Source organism: Anopheles ziemanni, chromosome 2, assembly GCF_943734765.1.
Source record: "Anopheles ziemanni chromosome 2, idAnoZiCoDA_A2_x.2, whole genome shotgun sequence".
NCBI lineage: Eukaryota > Metazoa > Arthropoda > Insecta > Diptera > Culicidae > Anopheles > Anopheles ziemanni.
Genome location: NC_080705.1, coordinates 84,812,259 through 84,836,372, shown reverse-complemented (window position 1 = coordinate 84,836,372; position 24,114 = coordinate 84,812,259). Strand labels below are relative to the sequence as shown.

Here is a 24,114-nt window from a genome sequence, read left to right as displayed (position 1 = left end):
AATAAGCCGAAGAAAAACATTGATAACCAGCAGATAAATTAATGGAATGTAATGGAAAAACTGGAGCCGATGGAAGGGCGTCCCTTTGGGGGGCTAAGAGTTGTAGGTGACAGAATCGTTAACAACACATCCTCGACATGTGCGACATGTGCGTGATCACCGATACGCTGTTTATGATTTACTGGCCAGTCGACACACCGTTCCGACACACGAGCAGATGACGAGTCGGGAGTGTCGTGGAGATTTTGGACCTTGAATCATGCGAAAAGCAAATTCCAAGCAGAACCGGTCCCAACCCGTCCATGTCGCACACCCATACGTCAAACGGGGCGCTCGCAACATTGGATTGCATAAGCATGAACACAACACCCCCCACCCACCCCCTACCATCGGGTGGCACGTGTTGATCGTGGCCCATTTTGTGGCATGTGTGTAGAGAAGTGTGCCGAAAAAGAATGGAAAAGTATCACAATCCAAAGCTAGTAGAAAAACATTGTGACCGTAAACATGCTTTCAATCACGGAATTTCAAAACGTACCATGCAAGCAGCAATGGAAAGATTTTAATCTAATTGGTGTGCTTTTTTATTTGTCTTTATTTGTGTCGTCAGTTTGTTCTCATTATTAGCACCCCTTTATTTGATTACACTTTTCACTTGTTTTGTCAATAAAATGCCATTGGACAAAACTGCAAAACTGAAAGGAAAAACCTCCTTTCATCGCCAGTTTTACATTCAACCGACACCCGTTTTTAATTTCCATTATTGCGCGCTCTGGTAGACAAAACCAACACGAATGTGAAGGTGCGTGATAACAATCCGTATTTCGTACATATTGTTCCTGTATTCTGGACAAATCCTTCAGGTCCTCTTCCGCCGATGAACCGCCACTAATGAAGAGTAGAGTAGTTCATTTGTGTTCGGGCTTTGAAGTTGATAAATTATCCTGCGAAGCGAGTGCAGAAAATAGAACCGAGCAGAACTCTTTGATACTGTTGCCGTTTTTTCCGCAGTCTGATGCGATTGATGATGAGGAGAGACTTTCATCTCGTGGACGTAGTGGAAAAGTTATTTCTCAGCCATAGTTAGTTTCAAGATTGATAAACTGGGGAATAGTGTTGTCGTAATGAAAATGGTTCACTCTTGGTTTGACTTTTAATTTCTTCTATCACAGCAAGCCATTTACTAAACATCCGCTTCGTTGCTTTCTTCTCCTCCGTTGCAGGTTCAAGCAGCAACAGTTGATCAAAAGCAAAAGCCAATCGGAGCTGGCCACCTTCGTACCGGCGTCGGCAATCATCTACCACAACACCGCCGACAGTGGCAGCCCGAATGCACCCGCACCGTCCCTGCTGACCGGCAGTGGAAATAATGCCTTCGTCCCCGGTGGCAATGTACCACCACCTTCCCTAGCGGCGGCACAGCAACCAGCCCTAGCGACCGGTCTGTTCCAGCGGGAGCAGAACAACAATCTCGGCAACAGCAGCACCGGCTTCGGTGGTACGCCCTACGTCGTCGGCCAGCGGCAGGAAGAGGACCACGGTTTCCCGGCGTTCAGTGCGCTGCGGCGCTGCTTGACGGAAGAGATGCGGCCCGATCAGGACACGATGGTGAAGAGCGTCTCGATCGCCGAGCGTTTGGCGGCGCTGAAGAAGAGCGGCGAAGACGACTGGCGCAAGCGGGTTTCCAAGAAGGACGTCCCCGACGACGTGCGCCGGGAGAATCTTGTCAATGTAAGTACACACAAGCACACCGTGCTGGCGAGAGGTTACTTTTCAATCAACCCGCAGCTGCTAAATTGGCGTCGTGGGCAGTTGTTTGCATACCTTTAGGCGCACCCTGTTAAGCTAAAAGGCGTGTAGTGATGTGAGAATCGAATGAAAATTAAAAAGATTAAAATTTTAAAAAGATGTGAAAACATTTAAATCAGATTCTCTGCGTTTTGGGGACTCATAAATTATTCGTCGAGAGATTCATGAATCTCAAAGGCACGACAACTGATGAAAAATGATCAGCCAAAAATGGGTGGCGAGACCCTTTTTATGTTTTTTTTTTTTGTCGCATGATCCACGCCAATGGAAAAGTCGTGGAGATTCTCGATAGATCCATGAAAGATTCATGAAGATTCATGCGGATTTCGAAAGATTCATTAAGCTTTGAATATTCGAATTCTTTGCGTTTTAGGGATTCATGAATCTTTCGTCGAGTGATTCATGAATCCCAAAGACACATCATCTGACGAAAAGCGATCAGCCAAAAATTGGTAGAAGAACCCCCTTTTTCGGGTCGCATCGTCCGCGCCAGTGGCGATCGTTACAGATCCATGAAAGATACATGAACATTCATGAAGGTTTCGAAAGATTCCTAAAGCTTTGAAGATTCGAGTCCACAAAGATTCATGAATCTATCCGAATCAATCTTAGGTGAATGATTCATATGAATGTATCTCGTCAAAAGATACATTAGGCACAACACTAGTCATTTGTGATCCTTATATGAAAATCTGAATTATAACCCTCTTTTGAGAAGCTCCACAAATGTAGTGTGGGTGAAACATAAATGTGGTCGAGTATGTAGTGTTGCACTGAAAATAGTGTACGTTACTTCATTACTAAGGCGAGTAAAATGTTTTTGAATTAGTTGAGCTTTGAGCTAGCTCTCTTCACTTCGCTCCCCCTCACTCTCAACTGACTCATGCCAGAACGAGTCACCATTCGTTTCTCCTTCCAGCATCCTTTATCTTTCCCTTTAGGCACGTTTGCGATTCATCCACCACCCCGCGAAAGAGGGAAAAGAATTTTGATTATCCAAATTCAAACCGTTAACCTTGAACTTCACCTCACAACTTCGCATCCGAACGCGATAACCTGTTTCTTCTTGTTTTCGGTATACGTGCGCATACATTTATTTTTATGCTCGCCCCGCTGTTACATACCATTACGAACCCAATCTGGACGACTTAGCGATGCTTCTACTCTCTATGTCGCACGTCTTTTATCTGATCTTTGAAATTCTCTGTTCCTCCCCGTACATGGCTCCCCGCCCCAAATGATATCAACCGGATTATTGTACGATTACCTTCCCCAAATTAAAACACATCAAATTGAAATTGCATATGGGAGACGGCTTTTGCGTTGACAGTTTGCATTTTAATCGCCTTCGGTAAACTACGAGATCCGAACGGAGGGTCCAGGCGAGGTGATATTTGATTTTTACTTGGGCGCCCGTTGGTTTCTTTTTGAGGAGTTTACTCTTCCCCGCTGTTTCGCTGATCTGCGCGATCGTCGAGCACTGTAAGAACTCTAGAAGGCGAACGTTCTGGTCCTCCTCCCCCCAGAGTGTGTACGTGATTAGCGTTCGCTTCATTCTTTGCCCTTCTTTGGATGCTTTTGCATTCAAGTACAGCCCAGTGAAGAGTCGGGTCGGGTGTGTCCGAAAAGACAACAAACGATTGCATTCATCTTCGGGTGGGAAAAACAACCGAATGGGAACGCATCCCGACGAAACCCCTTTTCCTTTCGACTCCAAAGATGATCAATGGTAGTTCTTTATAGTCGCTCTCGGACCAAACGTTAGCGGAGGCGATTACTAATCGCATCGGGTTTATTTTCTTTTTTGTGCAAAGTGCGCAATTTGTGATTCGTATGTTTTTTTTTTTGCCTTTGCTTTCTTAAATCGCAAACCGAAGCCGCGGGGAAGCGTGAGCCTCTCCACACGATATACGGTGAAGAAGAAATCATCGCGCGTGAAAGGCGCATTAGGGCGCGAGACATTTGCACCTTCACTTGCAGTTTTTAGCCCGAGCACCCCTGATAAGATAAGCGCACTAACAGCAAACCAAACAAACCACACGGGGAGCCGCCATTTATCAGTGTATCTCCGGGGAATCGATCTGTGAGAGTGACCAGCCAGGGGGGGGGGGGGGGGGGGAGGAGGCAGCAAGTCCGAGTGAGGAGGATCATCAATCAGCAATCATGTACACAATGCGGCACACACTGATCGAGCGAGGAGAGAGTGCCGGGAGGAATGGAATGACTGGAGCTTGATGATTACTTCACTGACGGGTACGCCACGGCATAATAGTAACGTACATCCCCCCCTCACCCGCTTCTTTGAGCTTCCCGCACGTCCGCTGGTATCAGGGATCGTCTTGGCTTAGGCAACGTCTTGGTGGACGGCTTTTGTTGTGTTGGAGTTGCTGCCAGCATATCATCAAGGAACGCGCACTGTGGTGGTGGTGCTGCCTGCGGCTCCACTTTGCGCCGCCGGGCCAAACACCGAACCGCACACAAACGCGCCGATCGCACAGATTCAACCGCCAAGAAGGAGTTACTCTGTGTGTGGTGAGACGGTGGTGTGCGCCAACCTATGCGCCGACTGGAACGCGCTCCGCAAACTGGTTCAGTTGTATCCTGTTCGCGCACGGACGCTGACGTGCCGTGAGGTTGTTCGGTGGAGAAAAGAGAAACAGCGTTTGGCGAACACAACAAAGCGCGTCGACGGTGACGGAGATTCCGCCTCGCTTAATCAGCGAACAGTGTGCGCGAGTGGCAACGACGGGTGACGGTGGATTCCTTCGGGCAGACGGGCAGCATCATGAATCACCCACTGGCCAGAAGCAGTGTCGATAAAAGCGTCCAAACCAGCAGTTACTGGGAAACGGCGCTCGAACTACTGCTGACGCTCGGTACGATTCTTCACTCATTAGTCATCCCGCTGCTGGTGGCGGTTGGCGTGCAGTTTGTGGTGCAGTTCGTGGCCCGCGTGCGACACGAGGCCGAACGGCAGCTACGGCGGCACGCCGAATCACTCGAGCGCGACCGGCTGCGGCTGATCGAGGAGATCAAGAGCGATCTACTGAAGACGCTCAACAAAGGTGTTGGAGGTGGGGGTGGTAAAGCATCTTCGGACAAGGCCGTGGGGATCACTCTCTCCAAACCACCAAACAGCACCAACGCCGACGAAAGTGTGTCGAATGCGCTGCCCAACGGGGCGGGTGGTTCACCGACGAGAACTCCCGGTAAGACCATCCCAGGTGGGTTGACGGTCAACAGGTCGCGGAATGAACCCGGCAGCAAGGCCCCAAACAGTCGCGATGCCGACTGGATGCCTCGCCGGCTCGATCGGAAGGAGTGCAGTAACATTGTGAACGAGATTATCTACCAGATCCAATCGGGTACGCGTAATTCTGGGGAAGATGGAAGCCGACCGCAAGGCGGTGGAGGAGGACCATTGTCTGGTGCTACAAAGGGAGCAGATTCGCGTCCCGGTAATGCCGAGGATTCGGCCATACTGCGAGATGTGCACAGGCGCAACGTTGTCGCGCGCATGAAAACGCTGTTCGAGCAGCAACAGAACCATCCCGTGGACCTCCAAAGCCAAGTAAAGCGGCCACCGGCGGAGCTACCTCTACGACACTTCAGCAGCGTGGTTAACATACTCCGGCGAAACGAGTCCCACGGTTCCTCGCGCTCCTTCAGTACCAGCCTGGAGAACATTCGGGCACAGAGCTCCTCCGGTGGTGGTGGTGTCCAGCAGTTCCTCAAGGCCACCTCGGAGCCACCGACCGTGATCCGGTTGCGGCGTCGCATTCGCTCCCACCAGAGCCTGTCGGAGTCGGTGGAAGACATCCTGGAGTCGGAGCGGTTCTCCAAACGGCTATCGCAGTACTCGATCAGTGATCTGCTTGATGAGGACAACCATCGAACTTCGATTGGCGAGAGTAAGTTACCTTCTGTGTCGCCACACGATCGCGTCCAGAAAGGTCTCAAGACATTGTCCACTTTTTCGCTGTCGGAGCTACTGCAGGACGACGAAGCGACCGAAACCGTCGATGGAGAAGAAGATGAAGTGGTGCTACGGCGGTCCGCACAGCAACATTCTAGTCATCAGCGACCGCCCGCCGCCTATCGGAACGCCGTCGACAACATCGAGCAGATACTGGTCGCCGAGAACCTCTCGAAGGACTACTGGAAGTACTCGATATCGAACCTTCTGGAGTTTATGGAGGAAGACGACGGTGGGGTCGTGTGTCTGCAGGAGTACAGCTAGAGCGGCCTAGCTGGCATAGATTTCTTTATTTTTTTATTATCTTATATCACCACACGGAGACCGCGTCGATATCGTCATTCTCTTATCGGGCTGACCGGCGACACCAAGTCGGACGTTTTCGCCGAGTTCTCGTAGTGGTGCAGTGTTGTATGACGACGACGATGGCAGACTTTAACTATGCCCCGATCGATGTGTGCTATCGCACTTCTTGACTGCAGCTAGATACTAGAAAGCGCTTAGTAAAACGAACAACAATTCCTAGCCCTATTAATCCACTCGCAAGGGCGGTGCGGCTTAAGTCGGCGGCAGGAAAAACACCGATTCCTCGAAGGCTGTGAATGGATGTGGTTCTATATAGTATAGGTGACTTTTGTTTTAGTTTTTAATGATAACGCCGAGATAGCGAGAGTCGTCTCCCGTTGTGAGGTGTGCTTTGGAAAGGCGCACGTACCTCCTATAAGTGAAGTGATGCGGCCAGTAGTTTATTTTGCATCCCGCCTGAAACGAACTTCAGAGTAAATATGATGCTAAAAGTGCAGAGCATGAACAGACCAGAACAGGCAGCGTTTACAAAAGGTAATTGGTTATGATGATGACACCGGTCGGGCGGGGGTTTGGCCTTCCTATGTGTATCGTCCCTTTTATCGACTGACTTGAGTTTGAGAGGTCATATTTCAAACGGCAATCAGTGCGGCAAATGGGGCTCGATTAATAATGGTGTACGTCTTGATACGCGTCTGCCGATGCGGCGAAACGGACGGAAAATGTCTTTTCTATTACTTTACCACGCCCTTCTCATCAGCTCGGCGGGTCTCGGTCGGGTGCGTTCGCCTATCTAGTCCCTTACATTCCGCGAGCAACCTACGCGACCTTCCACGAGCGGTTTGGAAAAGTGATTGACTGCGTCACCTCTTACCATCTCATGAACGATCACGGTCCGCCCGTCTTCTTGCCCGGGAAATATCATTTTCGGCTATTAATTTCTTAATTAGCGGTGGAACCCGCGGAATGATGGATGATATCATGATATCATCTTACTGTATTTTTTTTTCTTTTTTCGGATTCGTTGTGTATATTATTTCTCTTATCTTGGGTTGTTTCTTTTTCCTCCGACAAAACCCCGATAACGGAAACACCAAGCAAGCGCTGATTCGGAAACACATTGTTTATTGATGGTTTTGTTGACTTCTTTTTACTCCACTTTCAATTGCAGAATGCACTCATCGTTGCCAAGTCCCACGAGAGCCCAGTGAAAAACAACTCACCACGACCGTTCAGTCGGCCGGCGGACCTAGAGGGTGGTAACATTTCCGACCGGTTGGGAAAAATAAAAACGTCCTCGGAGAATTGGAAAAATCGTGTCGGTAAGTAGACGAACGCTTTCTTTTTCTGCCCTCTTTCTTGATTCATTGCCATTCTTTCTTTATCTCCATATTTTAGAACTCTCCGATGCGACGAACTTTACCATTGCCGGTCGCATGCCCGCGACCAAATCGCCCAAGCTCCCGTTCATCAAGGCGGACACGAAGCAGTCGCCCGCCATGAACGTGTTCCGCAGCGTCAACCCACCGCAGCTCGGGCTCGCCAAGAGCCCCTCGATGATGGTGTCCTCCGTGGTTACCTCGTCGACCGTCTACGGCCAGCAGCAGCCCCAGCAGCCTTCGCCAGTAGTCGGCGGAAGGCCGACCAGCGCCATTCCCGGGCTGGTGGGTATGCTGCAACCGATTTCTAGTCCCGCCCTTCCGGCCGTGCAGCAGCAGCAGCAGCAGAGCCGTGTCGTCGAGAGCCTGATGAAGCGCAGCATAAGTGTGCCGGGTGTACCGTCCGGCGAGCGTGGTGGAGGTGGTGTCACCGGTGATCTCAAATCGCACGCCGCGGCCGGCTCGAAGGTTTCCATTCCGAAGCTGGACGACGAAAGTTTCGGCAAGTTCTTCGGGAAGGTTCGGGGTGGCAGTTCCGGTGCCAGCTTCCAGTCGAGCACGACACTGCTGAGTAGCAGTAGCATCGCCTCCGTGACCGGCACGAGTAGCAGCTTCATCGCGACCCCCGAGGTGACGATCGGCGATCTCGACACGCTCAAGACCAGCGGTGAAAAGCTGTCGCACAAAAAGGTCGTCCAGGGTCCGCGTGGCCGCCGGGCGATGTCGCGCAATCCACTCAAGACGTTGGCCGCCCGCGACGATCTGCAGACGGAGTACACGGAAATCAAGACCGGTGTCGCCGAGAAGGAGATGCGAAGACTTAAACTAGAAGCAAGTAAGTAGCGGCCTTTGGTGTGCTTCCACTGACCTCCCAGTTAGGATACGTGTCATGTGTGTCCGTGCGTGCGCTTGTGTGTGTGTGTGTGTGTGTGTGCGTGCGTGTGCGTGTACGTAACGAACGTTCAGTGTTGTCAGTGTCCGTGTTGGGGCAGCTGCTTTGCATCACCCCCTCCTCACCTAGATTTTAAAAAAATGGTCAAACATTGAATAATCCTACTTGGTACCGTATTTCATGGATTATAGTGCCAAAAGCTCTACAACAAAAACAGAAGTAATCTGCCGATAGTTGATCGGTTAGGAATTATTTTTAATATCTCCAATGGAACAGTTAACGCATAGTTGCCATAGCAATTAGTGATGAGAATAACGGTTCAGTGGCGTGAGTGGCAACTCAGAGTAAGTGAGTTGTTTGGCTCACTCAAATTTGTTTGGCTCATTCAGAACGATTTGGCTAGCTCACTGAGAATGACTTGACTTAATTAGAATTATTTGACTATCTTTGGCGTCCACCATTGTGAGTATTTGTTAAAATTTTCGCACGAACATTTTTGTACCGTATCGGGTCTACTTAATTGAGCCGAATCATTCAGAGTGACCCAATTTATTCTTTGTGAGCCAAATCATTCCGTATGAGCTAAATTATTTTGATTGAGTTAAATCACAAATTAGTCAAAATAAACCATGTTGGTGAAATCGCGAAAATTAATTCACTTACTCACTCTGACTCAGTTCACATTTCTCTAAAAATAAGTTAAAAAAAGAGTTTTTCGTTCACTTTCTTACACTGGATCTTTAAATGGTCCGATGCATGCAATTTAAATTTACAAAATTGTTCCAAAATCGAAAACTTGTTCCAATTGTTGGGAGCCATCATTCTATAATCCTTGACAATACGCTATCTCAACCATCAACAACTTATCCAACGCTAACCTTGCGGCATGGCATGGCATCATCCTCCCCTGATGTTCCGTGTCCTCCGTGTTTTTTTTTCTTCCGTGTTCTCTTTTCCCGTTTTTCTCCTCCACTCGCTATGGTCGCGTGGTGCGTGTGTGTGTGTGTGTGGCTCATGTGCCGTGTCACCGTATCGTCGGGGTAGTTGCCAAAAACAGCAATCTGGCCGTAGAAGCGCTAGCCGGCTTAGCGTCCGTTGAAGATTTCAAATCGGTCAGCCTCAAGTCTAGCTCGCTGCCGCTGAATCAATCGTTTGTCCCGTACAAACCGCTGATGTTGCTGCAGGTGAAGGGCCGGCGTCACGCGCAAACGCGCCTGGTGGAACCGGTGGCCCGCTCGGTCAACCGGGGCGACTGCTTCGTGCTGGTCACCGCCGACCGGCTGTTCGCCTTTCTCGGCCAGTACGCGAACGTGATCGAGCGGTCGCGCTGCAAGGAGATCTGCGAGCAGATCGTGCGCGACAAGGACCTCGGCTGCGGGGCGCCCGCGGTGACGCTGATCAACGACGGCCCGGCAGGTGGTAGGGCGAGCGGCGGCGGCGGCGGCAGTCGGCAGGCACGCGACTTCTGGCAGCTGCTCGGCCGCGACCAGGAGGACGATCAGGCGGAAGTTTGCGACTCGGGGCACGCCGACGAGGACGAGCTGTTCGAGGCGTGTCTGATCGAGACGAACGCGGTGTACGAGTACGGGGACGAGGCGCTCGTGCCGGTCGAGGAGTATTGGGGTGCGCTGCCGAAGGTTGCCATGCTGGAGCCCCGCAAGGTGCTGGTGTTTGACTTCGGCTCGGAGGTGTACGTGTGGAGTGGCAAGAGTGCGCCGTCGGAGAGTAAGCGTGCGGCATTGCGGCTCACCCAGGAACTGTACGGATCGCGCTACAGCTACGAAGAGTGCCAGCTGAGCCCGCTCAACTTCTCCGAACTGGCCGGTGACCGGCAGCGGGATGCTCGACGCCTCTCGAAAGCGGGCAACGGACGACCCGACTGGTGTCTGATCGCACGGGTCACGCAGCACATGGAGACGGTGCTGTTCCGCGAGAAGTTCCTCGACTGGCCGGACATTACCGTGCAGTTCCGGGAGGAGTTCCCACTCGGTGGCGATGGGACGTCGATCGGGGGCGACATTAAAGCGCTGGACGGAGCCGTACTGTATCGTGGCATCGACGGAGCACGGGTTCAGGAGCCCAATCTGGTGCTGGAAAATTCGAACCTAGGTCGGGGAGATTTCTACTACGACTACGACTCGATGCGCCACTACGACATCCGCACGACGTCGGTGACGCAGTGGGAGATCGACGAGTACGAGTACAAAGAGATCGACGGTGCGTCCCGGGGTCACTTCTACGCCGACGAGAGCTACACCGTGCGCTGGCTGTACCAGATCAGCGTGACGGTGCGCGAGCTGAGTGGCAAGGTCTCGAACCGCAGCACCGTGGTCGGCCGCGATCGGTGTGCGTACTTCTGCTGGCATGGTCGGGACGCGTCGGCGAACGAACGGGGGGCGGCCGCCCTGCTTACGGTCGAGCTGGACAAGGAGAAAGGGGCGCAGGTGCGCGTGGCCCAGGGCCAGGAACCGGCCGCGTTCGTGCGTCTCTTCCGTGTGATGTTCGTGCACCGGAGTCGGCGAGTGGACGCGAAGGCGGGATGGCGCATGTACATGCTGACCGGTAACCACCCGGAGGAGACGGTCTGTACCGAGGTGGACGGATGCGGTGCACGCCAGCTGCGCTCCCGAGCCGTCATGCTGCTGGTGCACGGCACGCGTGGCCGAGTGCTACTGTGGCAGGGCTGTAAGGCCCTCCCGCACGCCAAGGAGGTGGCCGCGAACGTGCTCCGGACCGTGCTGGATCAAAAGTGTCCCGAGCTGTTCGACGAGGCGTCGTTGGAGACCCTTTCCTCGGGCGTCCTGGACGAGGGCGAAGAGAGTGTCGAGTTTTTCGAAGCCGTCGGTGGCCAGAACCGGCATCACTACCACAGTCTGCTCGGCTCGGAGCAACGGTACGACTACACGCCACGCATTTTCCACCTGACCAGCATTAACAATGGCAACTTCGAGGCCACCGAGCTGCAGTGCGCGTTGCGTGCGAAGGATCGCCCAACGGCGTACCCCTTCCGGCAGGAGGATCTCTACTCCGTGCGCCAGCCAACCATCTTCCTGATCGACAACGGGCACGTCCTGTGGCTCTGGCAGGGTTGGTGGCCGTCGGGGGCCGGTGGCGATGACACGGGTAGCGACAGCGGCGGCAGTGGCAGTGGTGGAGAGACCAACCACAGCAGCTTCGATAGCAACCGATCGGGTGAAAACCGCTGGCAGGTGGAGCGCCGTGTCGCGATGGAGACGGCCGTGTCGTACTGGCGGGCGAAGAGGCTGGCCGAGCGGGGAGGAGATACTGACCGTCCCACGAACGGTAGCGCCAACGGTAATGGGTACGGTACACCGGACGAAAATGGCAATAGCGAAGCGGCTGGAATCGATGAGGTCGACGCCAAACCGTACGATCGCGAGGCGGCGGCGGCGGAAGAGAGCCAACAACAGCCACGGGAAGACCCGGAGGACGCCATGAACGGGTTCGTCGTGTGGGCCGGGTTGGAACCGCTCGAGTTCACTGCCATGTTCCCCGAGTGGCACGAGCGGGACGATGTGGCGGAGATTAATGTGCAGGTAGGTTTGCCGATTTACGTTTACGCCAACTTTTTCTTTCCCCCTTCCCCCTTCAAATCGCAAATATCGAATATTTCAAGTTGTTGCTCCACGGTGGGAATCGATAAACAAATGGCTGACTGCTTCAAACAGGAGAGGTTTGTATAGTTTTAATCGAAAGAGCTACTCACATAATTCGTTAAGCCTAAAAATGGTAACCGTGCCCTCTCTCGATGTAGTTGTGCTTAAGGTTTGACCCCCATTCGTTGTCTGTATGACCCCCCCATTCCCCCGAATGCTGTTGAAAAGGACTCGCTCTCACTAGTTTAATAAGCGCTTTCTACTTTGTCGTTGATAACCACAAGCTTCCAAGACAATGTGCCCAAATGCCCCTTCGGTGTCCTTGCGGTGGACACTCGTTTAGCTCGTGCAAATCAAAAATCGTATTAACTGCTTCCAATGGAATATGAGTCATGTTCGTATCATGTGATCTTCAACGTTAGATCTTCCCCCTGTTTGGATGGCCAATCTCTCCCCCAATCCTTTCACATCCCCAAACAAACTTTATATATTCCAATCTCGTACTAATGCTGGTGATTTTTTTTTTATTACTTTTCGTATCACTCTAGGATGGTCGTAAGTCGACACCGCAACCGATCTACGACAGCCTGTCGCTGCTGTCCCGCCGGGAGTACCCGCTGGCCGTGCTGCTGGAGCGCCCACTGCCGGAAGGCGTCGATCCGACCAAGCTCGAACTCTACCTGCACGAACAGGACTACCCGGAAGGGCTCGGCATGACGAAGGCCGAGTACGATCAGCTGCCCGCCTGGAAGCAGACGAAGCTAAAGAAGGAGCGTGGCCTATTCTGAGCGTAATTTTACTCGTGATCGTGATTTCATACACCCTTTCCCGAGGCCCTAGGAAGAGGAAAAAGCGTGGAGTGGGAATGGATAGGACGAGAGTGTTTTTTATTTTTGTATTTTGTAGTAAACTCCTGTCCACTATGGTGTTGCGTTGGGTTCGAAGAAGGGCCAACCGTCTCGTTAGAGCCAACCCTCTTTCGGCTTTCGAACTGATGATATTATTTCTACGATTGAAGAACAGGGAAGGAAAGGGAAGCGGCGAAAGGACATTTATGTTTAGCTTGTTGTCCGATTGTTTAGTTTTTTTTGTTTTTCTTTTAACAATCCATTTGATGTTCCCATAGCAAACGATATTAAAATTCGACCTAGCTTAATATGTTTTCGTTTTTACCAAATTTTTAATAAACAAACATAATTCTTGTGAGGGGTGGTACGTCGTGAGTTGAGTGCACACGGGGACGGGGGAGCGCATGTAGTTCTGTGTTCGGTGGCTGTTTAATAGTATTAGCATATTGTTTTGTTCTTTTAATTATCCGTTCGATTGTTTCGTGCCCACAACACAACGATACTCACACACGGTACAGAGAAAAAACAAAAACACGTTTCCCCAACGTCGATCGTTGTCGTTTTGTGTGCTTCCCTCAGGGTTTTACGAGCGAGATTAGGTTAGATTAAGTTTGCGTGCACCTCTCCGATAGGCTCGGCAGCGAGTTTTCTGTTTATGAAGAGCAACCTTTTAAGACACATATTTATTTAGTCCGTTCTTATGTCCGTTCTGCCTGGTGCTTCACAATCGATCGCCCCCATTATGCGTATGTAGAGGCAGCAGTTGGTTTAGTCTGATTTTGTTTGGTTTATGCTGTTTTAATTTACGTTATAAATACACGCAAGGTTTAGTTTAATGAAACGGACAGACTGTGTGCAAGAGGGTTGGTTTCGAACGAGTTGGACCGAACGAGAGGAGGAAAGTGTTTGGGTGTAATTGAGAACCGACGACGCGTGCGGAATGACACGCGGAAACACGGAATAGAAGTTCGATGATGATTGCTTTTTGTACTTAAAGGAACTGTTCAGTCGCTTGGCGAAATGGATTCCCCAGTGTTCGATCGATATTTACTAATAATTCAGCGAGGAATCGACCAGTAATCGAAACACTGCAATCTACTGTAGATGTGCGTCCAATATTATATCTGTGTTCATTCTTTTTTTCCTTTTTTTTGGTGTGAGAGAAACGATACGGAAGTGTCTTGTGTGGACATAAGTTTACTGATAAGTTAATAAAAAACAATAATACTAGATTTCAATACGAACGCAAACGCCAAGGGACAGCATTATCGACGGAGTACCAAATCAGACCCCCTGTATTAAGCGCTATACATATGCATAACCAGTTAGATATATATACATGGTATACAACAATCATATACACACGCAAATACCGCCGAACACAGCCTACACATATGTTTTGCACGAAGGAAGGAAAAGATGGTTGCGACTTGCGAATATGTTTGTTTGTTGGCAAGTGGAACAAGATGCATGAGAAACCGCAGCAAAAACTACCCGCGATCATCCAACCCCGTTAGAAAATAGGAATGTACTCTCCTTGCAAGGTCCTTTTCGGCAAGATCGTTGTGCTTCAAAACAATCGGAATGTACTTGAGATTAGGCAGGGGGAAGCAGTTCGGTCCGATCACGCTCGCCCGGAAGGTACAATCAATCCTCTCCAGACTCGCCAGATCATGGTCGAGGAGTTACAGTTTAAGGCGCGTTGGTGGATGACACCGGACATCGGTGCACCGTTTGGCCATACGCGCTTCTAGTCGCCTGAGGATCGATATATTATTCAACCGTTTTTTTTTCTTTCTCGTAATTTCTACTCATTTTACTATGGATAGGGCCCCCGAGGTAACGAGTTGGTAGGATTACACTCTCCACCTTTTCAAACAACCCAAGACCCTGGGAGCCCCTGGAGTTGCGCAAAAGCAGTGGCGAGGCGTTTATCGTAGTTGTGTTTGCTAAGTGTTTTCTACCTACCACCTACCAAAACCCACTCTCTTGTATAAACCGTTTTGTATTGACTTGAGAACTTTTTGATAGCGTTACGACGCAGCGAGCGAACCGCAGAAGCGGCGGTAGCGAATTAATTTAATAATCACCAAGCAAGCAGCAAGTGACATGCGAAGCCAAATAAATATGTAAAAAGTGTACCAACGGTGTATCGATCTGTTTACTCACGGTGTCGGGTGAAAAATATCACAGCTGGACGATCTTCTTCTCCAGAGCCACGTCCATCACGTAGGCCTCGGGGGTATTTCAAAAAGGTAGCTATTGTTCCATCGGGCTTTGGACCTGGATTCAGTAACGATCGACAATTGGTTGATGAAGAAGTCAAGGGTCAGCAAAAGAGCAAAAAGTTCGTCTAATCCCGTTTTTCGTTCGAATTCAATCTCTGCTACTGACCGGCTCCGTCTGCTCTGATACCAGGAGCGCAGGATTGATAGATGTCACACCTGTCCGTCCAAGTAGGCGCCGCAAGGGTTACTTGGTTCCAGATACGAAAATCCGCTATCATTTCGTTCGCATTTTGCTTCGCTAAAACTGAACCTGAATTATCGTTTCAATCGTTACGTTGATGAACCTGCTCGATGTTCTGGACTCCTGGTATGATCAATCGAAATGCCTTAACATGCACAACGCCTAACGAGGAAGCAAAGTCGAGCAAAGACGGTATCGCAGACTGCCTTTGACCGGTCTGGATGATTTGAATTTTAAATTTCTTTCGACATATTTAAGTAAAGATCGTAGGATGAACTCCTCGTTTTTTTAATGCGTGATTCAACCAAGAAGAGAGTTTGTCTAGGTATCTTACGTGTGACTGTTCCACCAAGCGCATTTTTCGATGCTCCTGCAGAGCAAGAAGTTGTGAGTCCTGAAATTGATGCAAAAGGGAAGAATGTAAGAAAGCTGGATTTTTCGGAGGTAGTTTGAACTGAGGATAATTCAACAAAGCCCATTTTTTGCTACGCAAACTTTGCAGCAACACAAACTGTTTATTTGAACGCATAGGATGATACCAAGTTGGATTGTTCTAAATTCGTAAATGTGCCCCTTCGGATTACATATCCGTCCAATTACATTTGGATGGGTCGAGTCTCTGACACATTTCTCCAACTGTTCCACTTCTGACATCGGTTCCACGTTGTGCCAGACGTAATCCCAGTGAGGCAAATTTGTTAGCCATTTGTTTAACTCTTAATAATTTGTACCATTTGGCAGCATTCAAACAGGTTGGGAAGTTTTCTGATTCTGCTTTTATGAAAGCCATCACTACATCATCTTGATCTTCTTCAGGCACTGATTTCGCAAGCGCTTGTTGCTGCTTATTCAGAGCTTTTATTGCTCCGACCGTAAGAGCGGAAACATGAATATTCATACAAGCGTCTCTGTGCACGCGAGCATTCTTTGACCGAGTTGATCCCAAAACTGTTCCAACAATGTGTACATACAAATGAAACGTGGCGTTCAGAGCTACTTTTGAAATACTTTTGACACCGAGAGCTAGGAATGAGAAGTACGGCGCGTAACTGAACGGGACTTCGATCTCGTTTTTCGGTGAGAGAAGTGTCTGTGCTTCCCGTTCTGCAGAGCCATGCCATAACCACTCTGGCACCTGTTGTATTGGAATTTCCAACAGGGAGGAGAAATGGAGCAACGACTCCACTCCGCAGCAATGCATATACCGTGCCGGACTGGTCCCGACACGCAGCTTACTCGAAGGGTGATCAGGAAAACGCACGAGAAACATATCAAGCGCTGCGACGAGTTTTCTGTAGGTAGAATTGTTCTTCAAATTGCAGTACTGAACAGCAAAGCGCTTGTGATGCTGCGGCTTGTATAGTTGACGTCCTGGGACAGCTGCTTCCATTTTCTTCATCAGGCCGGTTTTATAATTGTCATGCGGAGTGTCCAGTAGAACCGGCGCAAAGATGTAGTACATCGCCAGAGCGGCTGAGTATTTGCGTGCCCAGGTTTTAAGACTTTCTGACGACTTCTCGGATGACTCGTCGACCGTAACATCAAGCAGTGACAGCGGCGTAATGATGTCCCCAGCTTTACCGATCTGCACGTCAAAAGATGTCCAATCGCTATCGAGAGTAGCCTCCATTTTGGTGAGTTGACTGTAGATTAAAAAACTAACGATGTCGGTGGAAGCACACGGCGTACCTTCGATGCACTCCAATACATGGGCCGCAATGTCGTCCGGAGCGTACGGGTAGCGTACGATTGTTACCTTTGGTTTTCCTTTATGCTGTTCAAAATAATCTCCAGGGTATGTACCGGCGGGTGGAAACGAGAACGGTTTTACTTCCTTTCCAGTCCAGTCAACGATGGGACGCTTTTTTTCCATGGTTAACGTTTGGCCAATGACGACTTCAATTAGCCCCAAGCGAAGCTCCTGTGTGTTGTTGATCTAGTGAACGATTAAACGATTTCGGAAACGCACCACGAATAGGAATCTAAACGCTGCGTTCACGAAACGCACGTACGAAACGCACACTTGGCAGCCCTACAGGCACCGCAGGGCTGTATCTAGGGTCGTGTCGTTCGCAACGTTTAAATTGACCGTTTAACTTAGTTCAGGAACAACAACGTACATAAACACCGTTTTTATTGGTTTAGAGTGCGTTTCTAATTCTTCTGCGCACTACAAATATGTTTTGAGAAGATTTGAGAATTCAATTCAACTGTTCGGCAGCGAAACTACGAGTGATGCATAGTTCGTACAGAGTGCCTCATTTATACAAAAATTTAACCGGAAGAAATGAAATGCAGGACGATAGCGGGTACATGGTTATCGCTTTGAGACAAAATATATTCGATGATTCATAACTATTCGTGGGGTACACAAACACTACACGGAGCCATGGGGTGTCCTAACAGGTAAGAAGTTATCTTGTAGGCTTATGTTCTGGGGTGATAAACGAACATTCATTGTGTGAATAATGATATGGTTCGGATAATTGGGTAGTCGTAGATCAGTGCAGATCTCAAGGCTCTTGTGGGTAGGTCATGCTCAAGGGTACATCCTGAGCTGCTTTGGAAAGTCAATAGAAACGATCAATGATATGAATAGTTATGCTGAGCGTTTTGGCGAAGCGAGCGAAGAAAACTGGAAATAATAAACTATTCCTTCATTTCATCAATCCTCGGAGCAAAGGGAAACATGTTTCAAACCAAACCAAAACCCACCACTATCTCTCCATATTTCATAGTCTACGTCAGCGATGTCAAACTCGTTTGCTCTCCCGAGAAATTTTGACGTTATTTTGATGTAAAAGAATTCACAACTTCTTTTTAGAATTCTTTTACCCCTTCTTTTGCAGCAGATTTCCTATGCAGTCTAGGTAAAAACCAACTTCTGAAAAGAAGTGTAAAACAATTCTCTTTACACTTGCGGTACACCTCAAAAGAGAACGCTTTTGACAACGTGACTGCGTTGATAACACCTATTTCTGACTATACGTGGCAAAAAACGTATACCCATTCGTAGTAGATTATGTGAGCTGAATTCAGGATATCTTTTCTTTCCCAAAATAAATATTTTCATGCAGTAAAATATTTTTGTTTGTTGCATTAAATGAATTTGTGCAGAGTTTACTGAGACATGTTGGACGGCATTCAAGGATTTGTCAGAATTGGTGAAAAAACATAAACGTTTCTCCGTCGAAACGAAATGAATATCTATCGTCCGTAATCATGTTTAGCATAGACGTGTACACGATTGTCTAAAATGCGAATGCTAAAGCGAATATAGTACGGTACTGGCCTTGTTTAGGTAAAATGCAGCTACGAAAAATAGTTCCATCAGTTCCAACTTACGAACGTAACAAGTGAAACTATGAACACATTTAAACAATTTTGTTCTGGTTGTTAGAAAATATAGCGACATGTTAATCGTATAAATTGAATGTCTCACGAGTGTGTCAATTGTCATTATTGGAAGACATTATAATTTTCTCAATTCACGAAAGGTGGCGGTGAACGGAACATGGAGCGGTGAACGGAAATGCACAAGTGCGATTCGTGCTTTCGAAACATTCGTAAATCGCATGGATTTCTTTTTTTTCCTACAAATGAGTCCTATCGGTGGAACAAGGCGTTACTCTTCAAGCCTCTTCATCTGAGGCGAAAAAACATTCAATTAAAAACACAAAAGCACAAATTACTTGCCAATTCGGTTCATAGTAAACGGTATTCGTGTAAAATGATTTAAATATAAAATTAAAAAAACAAAATTAATTAAAAGTTGAATGGTTAATTAGGGGTCTCCTGTCACACCTGTCCGTCCAAGTAGGCGCCGCAAGGGCAACCAATCACCAACGAACGAAAAATCAATAAGCCAAATGGCGAAGGTCGAAAGAAGAGCAAAGTATGTTCATAATAATTCCGGGGTACCTGCTTACAATCCTTGGTTCCTGATACGAAAAATCCCAATCGCTATCATTTCGTTGATAGGAAATGACTCACCTGTCCGTCCAAGTAGGCGCTGCAAAGGCAACCAATCAGCATCGATCGTGTAATCAATTCCCCTTTTTTCCGGAGGTTCCCCTTTGGAGAAGGGGAGAGTACGATCGTTCTCCAGTTTAGGGGAAACGATTCACCTCGGTCTGGTGCGATGAAGCGGGACCACCTGCTGAAACCTAGGGCGATGTCAAAGGTCGGAAAAGGAACACCTTATCATTTCGGGGTTACCTTCTCGCAATCCTGCGCTCCTGTTACAAACGTTGAAAACACGAAACATTTTGTCGCATTTTGTGGTGTGATAAAAATGTCATTCCGAACCAAATCGTTAAGATCGACGGTTGAGATAGATTTTGTTCTCAAGAATATGATTTTTTTTTTCGTAAATTCGTGTTATTGTATCTGCCGTCCAGTTAATAAACTGTTTTGTTCATGTTTTGATCTTACGAAATTATCACATTCTACATATTTTCTTACAACTGTTGATAAATACAAAATGCAGTTAATGGATTTTTGCATCACGTTTTTCTTTCATCCAAACACACAAAAAGCGATACAACGGTTTGATTTGTATTGTAGGTTTTACTTTTTTCATTCAGTTTTTATTTTCCATTTTCTTGTTGTCATCACTAAATATAATAAGAATATATAATAATTTTCAATAATAATCATAATCACTAATCTCCTCATCTCATCCATACTCATGTGTGTATGTGTGTGTGAGTGTGTGTTGTTTGTGTGAGTGGTTTGATGAGTTGATGAGTTCATACGTGTGGGGTGGTCTTGTTGTGGGCGTTCGAATGTGGTCCTTGCCACAAACGGCGTCTGGACCTCCCCCCTCCCCCCTCGATTTTCTTGTCTTTTCTTTTGCCCTTTGTCTTTTCAAGAAGGGATGATTACGAAGCAGAGCGTTCGTGTCCTACTGATCGTCCCTACTACAACCTAATTGTCTGCCTTGGCCTACGCCTCTCTAGCGGGCTGTCCACAACACGGGACGATATCCCGCGACGAATAAGGTAAGGTGAGGTTGAGGATGAAGACTCCTTCCTATTGTGTGGGTGTCTCTGTGTGTGTGTGTGAGTGTTTGGAAATATCTCTTAATCTCGCAATGCATGGGAGTGTCGGATGCTGTGACGGGGTTGTGTCCGGGGGTGGTTGGTTTGTTGGTGTATCATTCGTCATGTGCGTGTTATGCATAATCATTGCTACCACTGTTTGTGTTTCGTTTCCTGCCACTTTATACTTCCACCATTTTGGACGCACTTAATAGTAAGGATTAGCAGAGGAGTGGCATTCGATCATCAAGTAGTAGTTGTAGTAGTCTAATTTCTTGCTTTGCTTAATTACGTCTTAGTTTCCTCTCGGTTACCCTCTCTCACACTTCTAGCTCGTGCGAAAAATTCCTCTCCTTCTCCTCGTTCGCATTTCTACTGCCCTTCGCTCGCTATATTCTTTTTCATTGATGTAATTGTAATATAATAATAATAATAATAATAATAATAATAAATACTTATTTTAGCCACCACATTCGAGGGCCACCTACGTTTACATGTTTTGTTTCGGCTTGTTTAGGGATTTGTTTAGCAATTTCATCTCTCGTCGCCTAGTTTAAGTAATACCGCCCTTCGCATTGTGGGCCTCCCTCCCCGTCTGGTGCGATTTGCCGTGTTTTGCTTCCGTAGGCTTTCCGCTTAACGCTTAACCATTACTTCTCCTTGCGTGTCCTTGAATCCTTTCAATTTATCATGCCACCCCCGAATATACTACGTTTATCATTATCATTACGCATGTGGTTGTTTTGTGGTTTTCTTCGCTTAGCTTTTAGTATGGCTTCAATATAATAGGTTCTGATTTGATTCATTGTCGCTACTAAGCGACCCTACGTATGTGTACGTGTTTTTATGTCAGTGTGTGTTTTGTTTAATGTGTTTGCGTTTGTTTCACCTGTTGCAACGAAAGTTCTCCTTTCGTTTCTAGTGATATTCTTTAATCTGCACCCTCCTTCCTGACTGCTGATTGAAAAGCGTTGCGTACAATGATTTCTCCCCCTTTGCTACGCGTTTGCATCGTTCCCATGTGCGCCGTGTGTTGGCCTTTTATTCCAGTCAGTGAACGGTAGACACATGTTGATTCCTTCTTGTACATGACTCCAAACATTTTGCCACCACAAAATAAAAAATCCCTCCATGCCGAAAACGGATGCAACCGCAACCGAAAGACTATGAAAAATGGTGAAATTTACAATTTTGTTTTCTTTTCCAAAGGCTTGTTTTTTGTTCTCGAGTTTTGTTTGTTTGCTGTCCCTAGTTTTGCTTGTTTTTCGTTTTTCTACCGAGAGTGATTTTTTGTGTAATTTTTTGTCGTTTTTACTATTTTATACTTTCTACTTGCTTCCCTTGCATTCTTGCTTTCTTTCTTTTCTGTTTTTTTTTTTTATACAACATTTTCCCTGCTCTGCGTTTCTGATTCGCTTATCCTTTACATAAAACGCACCGCACGCAAGACCGTTCGCCTTCGCTTTCCTTATCGATAACAGCGCAAAATTTCTACAAACCCAAAATTACGTTCGACCTATCTCTCTCTCTCTCTCTTCCTGTTGCTTTTCTGTTCTATTTCTCTATCCCTTCACTTTTAACCTCACCCTTTACTTGTTTTTTTGTTTTGTTTATTTCTTTACGATATGAGATCATCTTGAAACAATGTTAATTTCTTTTTGTATGCATATCATTATCTCCTTTTCTCTTGCATCGATCCTTGCACGCTGGTGTATTCGATTGGCTGATTTTTATTTGTCCTTCCGCTTTCTACACATACACACACGCACATACTTTTCCAATAACTGCCCGTCTGCGCTTTGCATGATTTACCTTTGATGCCCTATCCAGCTAAAGCTCGCCGCCTTCCCATTTCTACGCTAAAGTAGCTTTACTCAGTTTTATAATCGATTGCTTGTTGGTTACTACAAAAGAGTGACACTTTTTATTCTCTCCTTTTAGCCACTTTACTTCTTCTCTTTACGTCACCTCGCCTCAGTCACGTTTGGCAACGAAACACACTGCTTCTTTCACACAAATCATATTTAGCAATCGCGATACCAATCATTCTTCACATTTTTTTTTCATAATCAGCACTTTATCAGTATTTAAAAAAAGAACCGAAAAGAAACTGACTAACAAGTTCCCTAGGATTCCGAAGCCTATCGACCTATGGTAATTTTATAATGGTACGTATTTTATTTTCCGTGGTCACTTTAGAGTCGGCCATGTGCACATTCTATCACCGCAAAGACTGTGATGGTCATCTGGTTCACCTTTTTGACTTTACATTTTTTTTTTGCTCCTTCTCGGATTTTCGGTTGAAAATATATTAACTGTTTGTGTCAGTTATGCTTGTATAGAAGGACTCGTTTTCTTAACGCGACCTAAAATGATCCCCCTCCAAACGATCGCTCAGCTAGTAAGAGTAGTTGTAGTTTGTTCGTTATCCTATTTATCTCATTGCCAACTAAAGTCTATCTTACGTCGCGTGTTTTTCATGTTTAATTTCATACAACTTTTTTCTCTGTCGAACAATAAACTCTGCCGTCCTCCTATTCCATACTTTTGTTTCTTCTTTTTACAACGCTTTCCAGTGCCACAAATACACGCTTGCTTCCACTCTATTGTTCTCTCCTTGGATCGGTGTGTTCTCTTGTCATCAGTTTTGATTTCGATTCCTTCGTTCCTCTTTTATGTCCTTTAAAAAGCACCAACAGTTTTCATTTTGTGTCGTAAAGAATAGTGGGGCCCTCTCTCTCGCGGGAATTATTTACACAAAGACGAAAAAAGCAGAGGCGGAACAAAATTGGCCCACAAAAGGATATCAGGGAATCCAAAAAAAAAAAAACTTGCTCCTCTTGAACCACCTTACCTTCAACAGTGCTTCTCAAAAGCTTTTGGTGTGTGTGGGTGTGTGTGAGTGAAAGAGAGAGTAAGAGAGAAAAGGCAAGCAATACACAATGGAGATGAAATTATATTGAGATAAAAAAACTTAAGTTTATTCATAGTTGTTTGTGTTTCTGGGTGTTTCTGTTTGTTTGTTTTTTTGTAGCAATCTTTCCTTTGTCGCATTATAAATTTGGAATTTTATGCACTTGTCTAATGTCTTTAGTTGATTAGCTTAATTTAAAAAAAAACGTACAAATCTACCGATTGGGTTTGTCACTAGTTTCGTGTTTCTGGTTGGTTTGCGCGTTCCTTTGCACCGAAACATCCAACGAACCGATATGTACGCCTCGTGTGTCTCGATCTTTGTATGTCTCGTTTGAGTATTAGGTTCAATTTTATCTCGCTTCCACCTTCACCTCCTTTTTCATACTTTTGTTACGCCTTTCCCCCCTCGATATGGTTTGTTCAAGGAGTAAGTGTGTGTGTCTGTGTGTCTCTCTTATCCTCCTGATCCAGCTGCTGGATGAAGGATACTACTCATCTAGGAGTGTTTTGCTCCTCTCTTTCCGTGCCTTCTTCCGCACACCGCTTACTTTTTCCTTTTTTTATGGCAAACTGGTTTCATATTATTAACTTCCTTAAATTTTCCCCATTTTTGTCGCATTGTTGCTTCTATGTAATTGTCTGCTCATTGCTTCCAGCTGCGGTTAAGCACTGTTACTTTTCTCTCTGGGTATTCTCCTTTGTATCTCTCCTTTTCGTCGCTTTTTTTCGCCTCAAATTACACTTAAGCAAAACTAATCTTAAACTATTTGCAATCGAAAATTAGACAAATGTAGGAAATAAAACTTACGCTAAAATACTAAAAGAAAAAAAAAACACATAAAACATGATACACTAGTGAC

General features: G+C 47.1%; 1 protein-coding gene across 1 annotated transcript; it reads left to right on the top strand.

Annotated features, from left to right (window-relative positions):
• Nucleotides 1-1,460: 1,460 nt before the first annotated feature.
• On the top strand, nucleotides 1,461-12,809 carry LOC131294577 (supervillin). Its single transcript, XM_058322622.1, has 7 exons — nucleotides 1,461-1,731; nucleotides 7,263-7,413; nucleotides 7,490-8,305; nucleotides 9,407-11,485; nucleotides 11,519-11,653; nucleotides 11,804-11,919; nucleotides 12,528-12,809. The coding sequence occupies exons 1-7, from the start codon at nucleotides 1,585-1,587 to the stop codon at nucleotides 12,765-12,767; spliced, it is 3,684 nt and encodes a 1,227-aa protein (XP_058178605.1). The 5' UTR covers nucleotides 1,461-1,584; the 3' UTR covers nucleotides 12,768-12,809.
• Nucleotides 12,810-24,114: the final 11,305 nt, after the last annotated feature.

Coding starts and splice junctions, on each gene's coding strand:
- LOC131294577 (XM_058322622.1), top strand. CDS start 1,585: ATGCGGCCCGATCAGGACACGATGGTGAAGAGCGTCTCGATCGCCGAG. Junction 11,654..11,803: donor GCGGGGAGGAGATACTGACC/GTCCCACGAACG, acceptor AGCCACGGGAAG/ACCCGGAGGACGCCATGAAC. Junction 11,920..12,527: donor TGGCGGAGATTAATGTGCAG/GTAGGTTTGCCG, acceptor GTATCACTCTAG/GATGGTCGTAAGTCGACACC.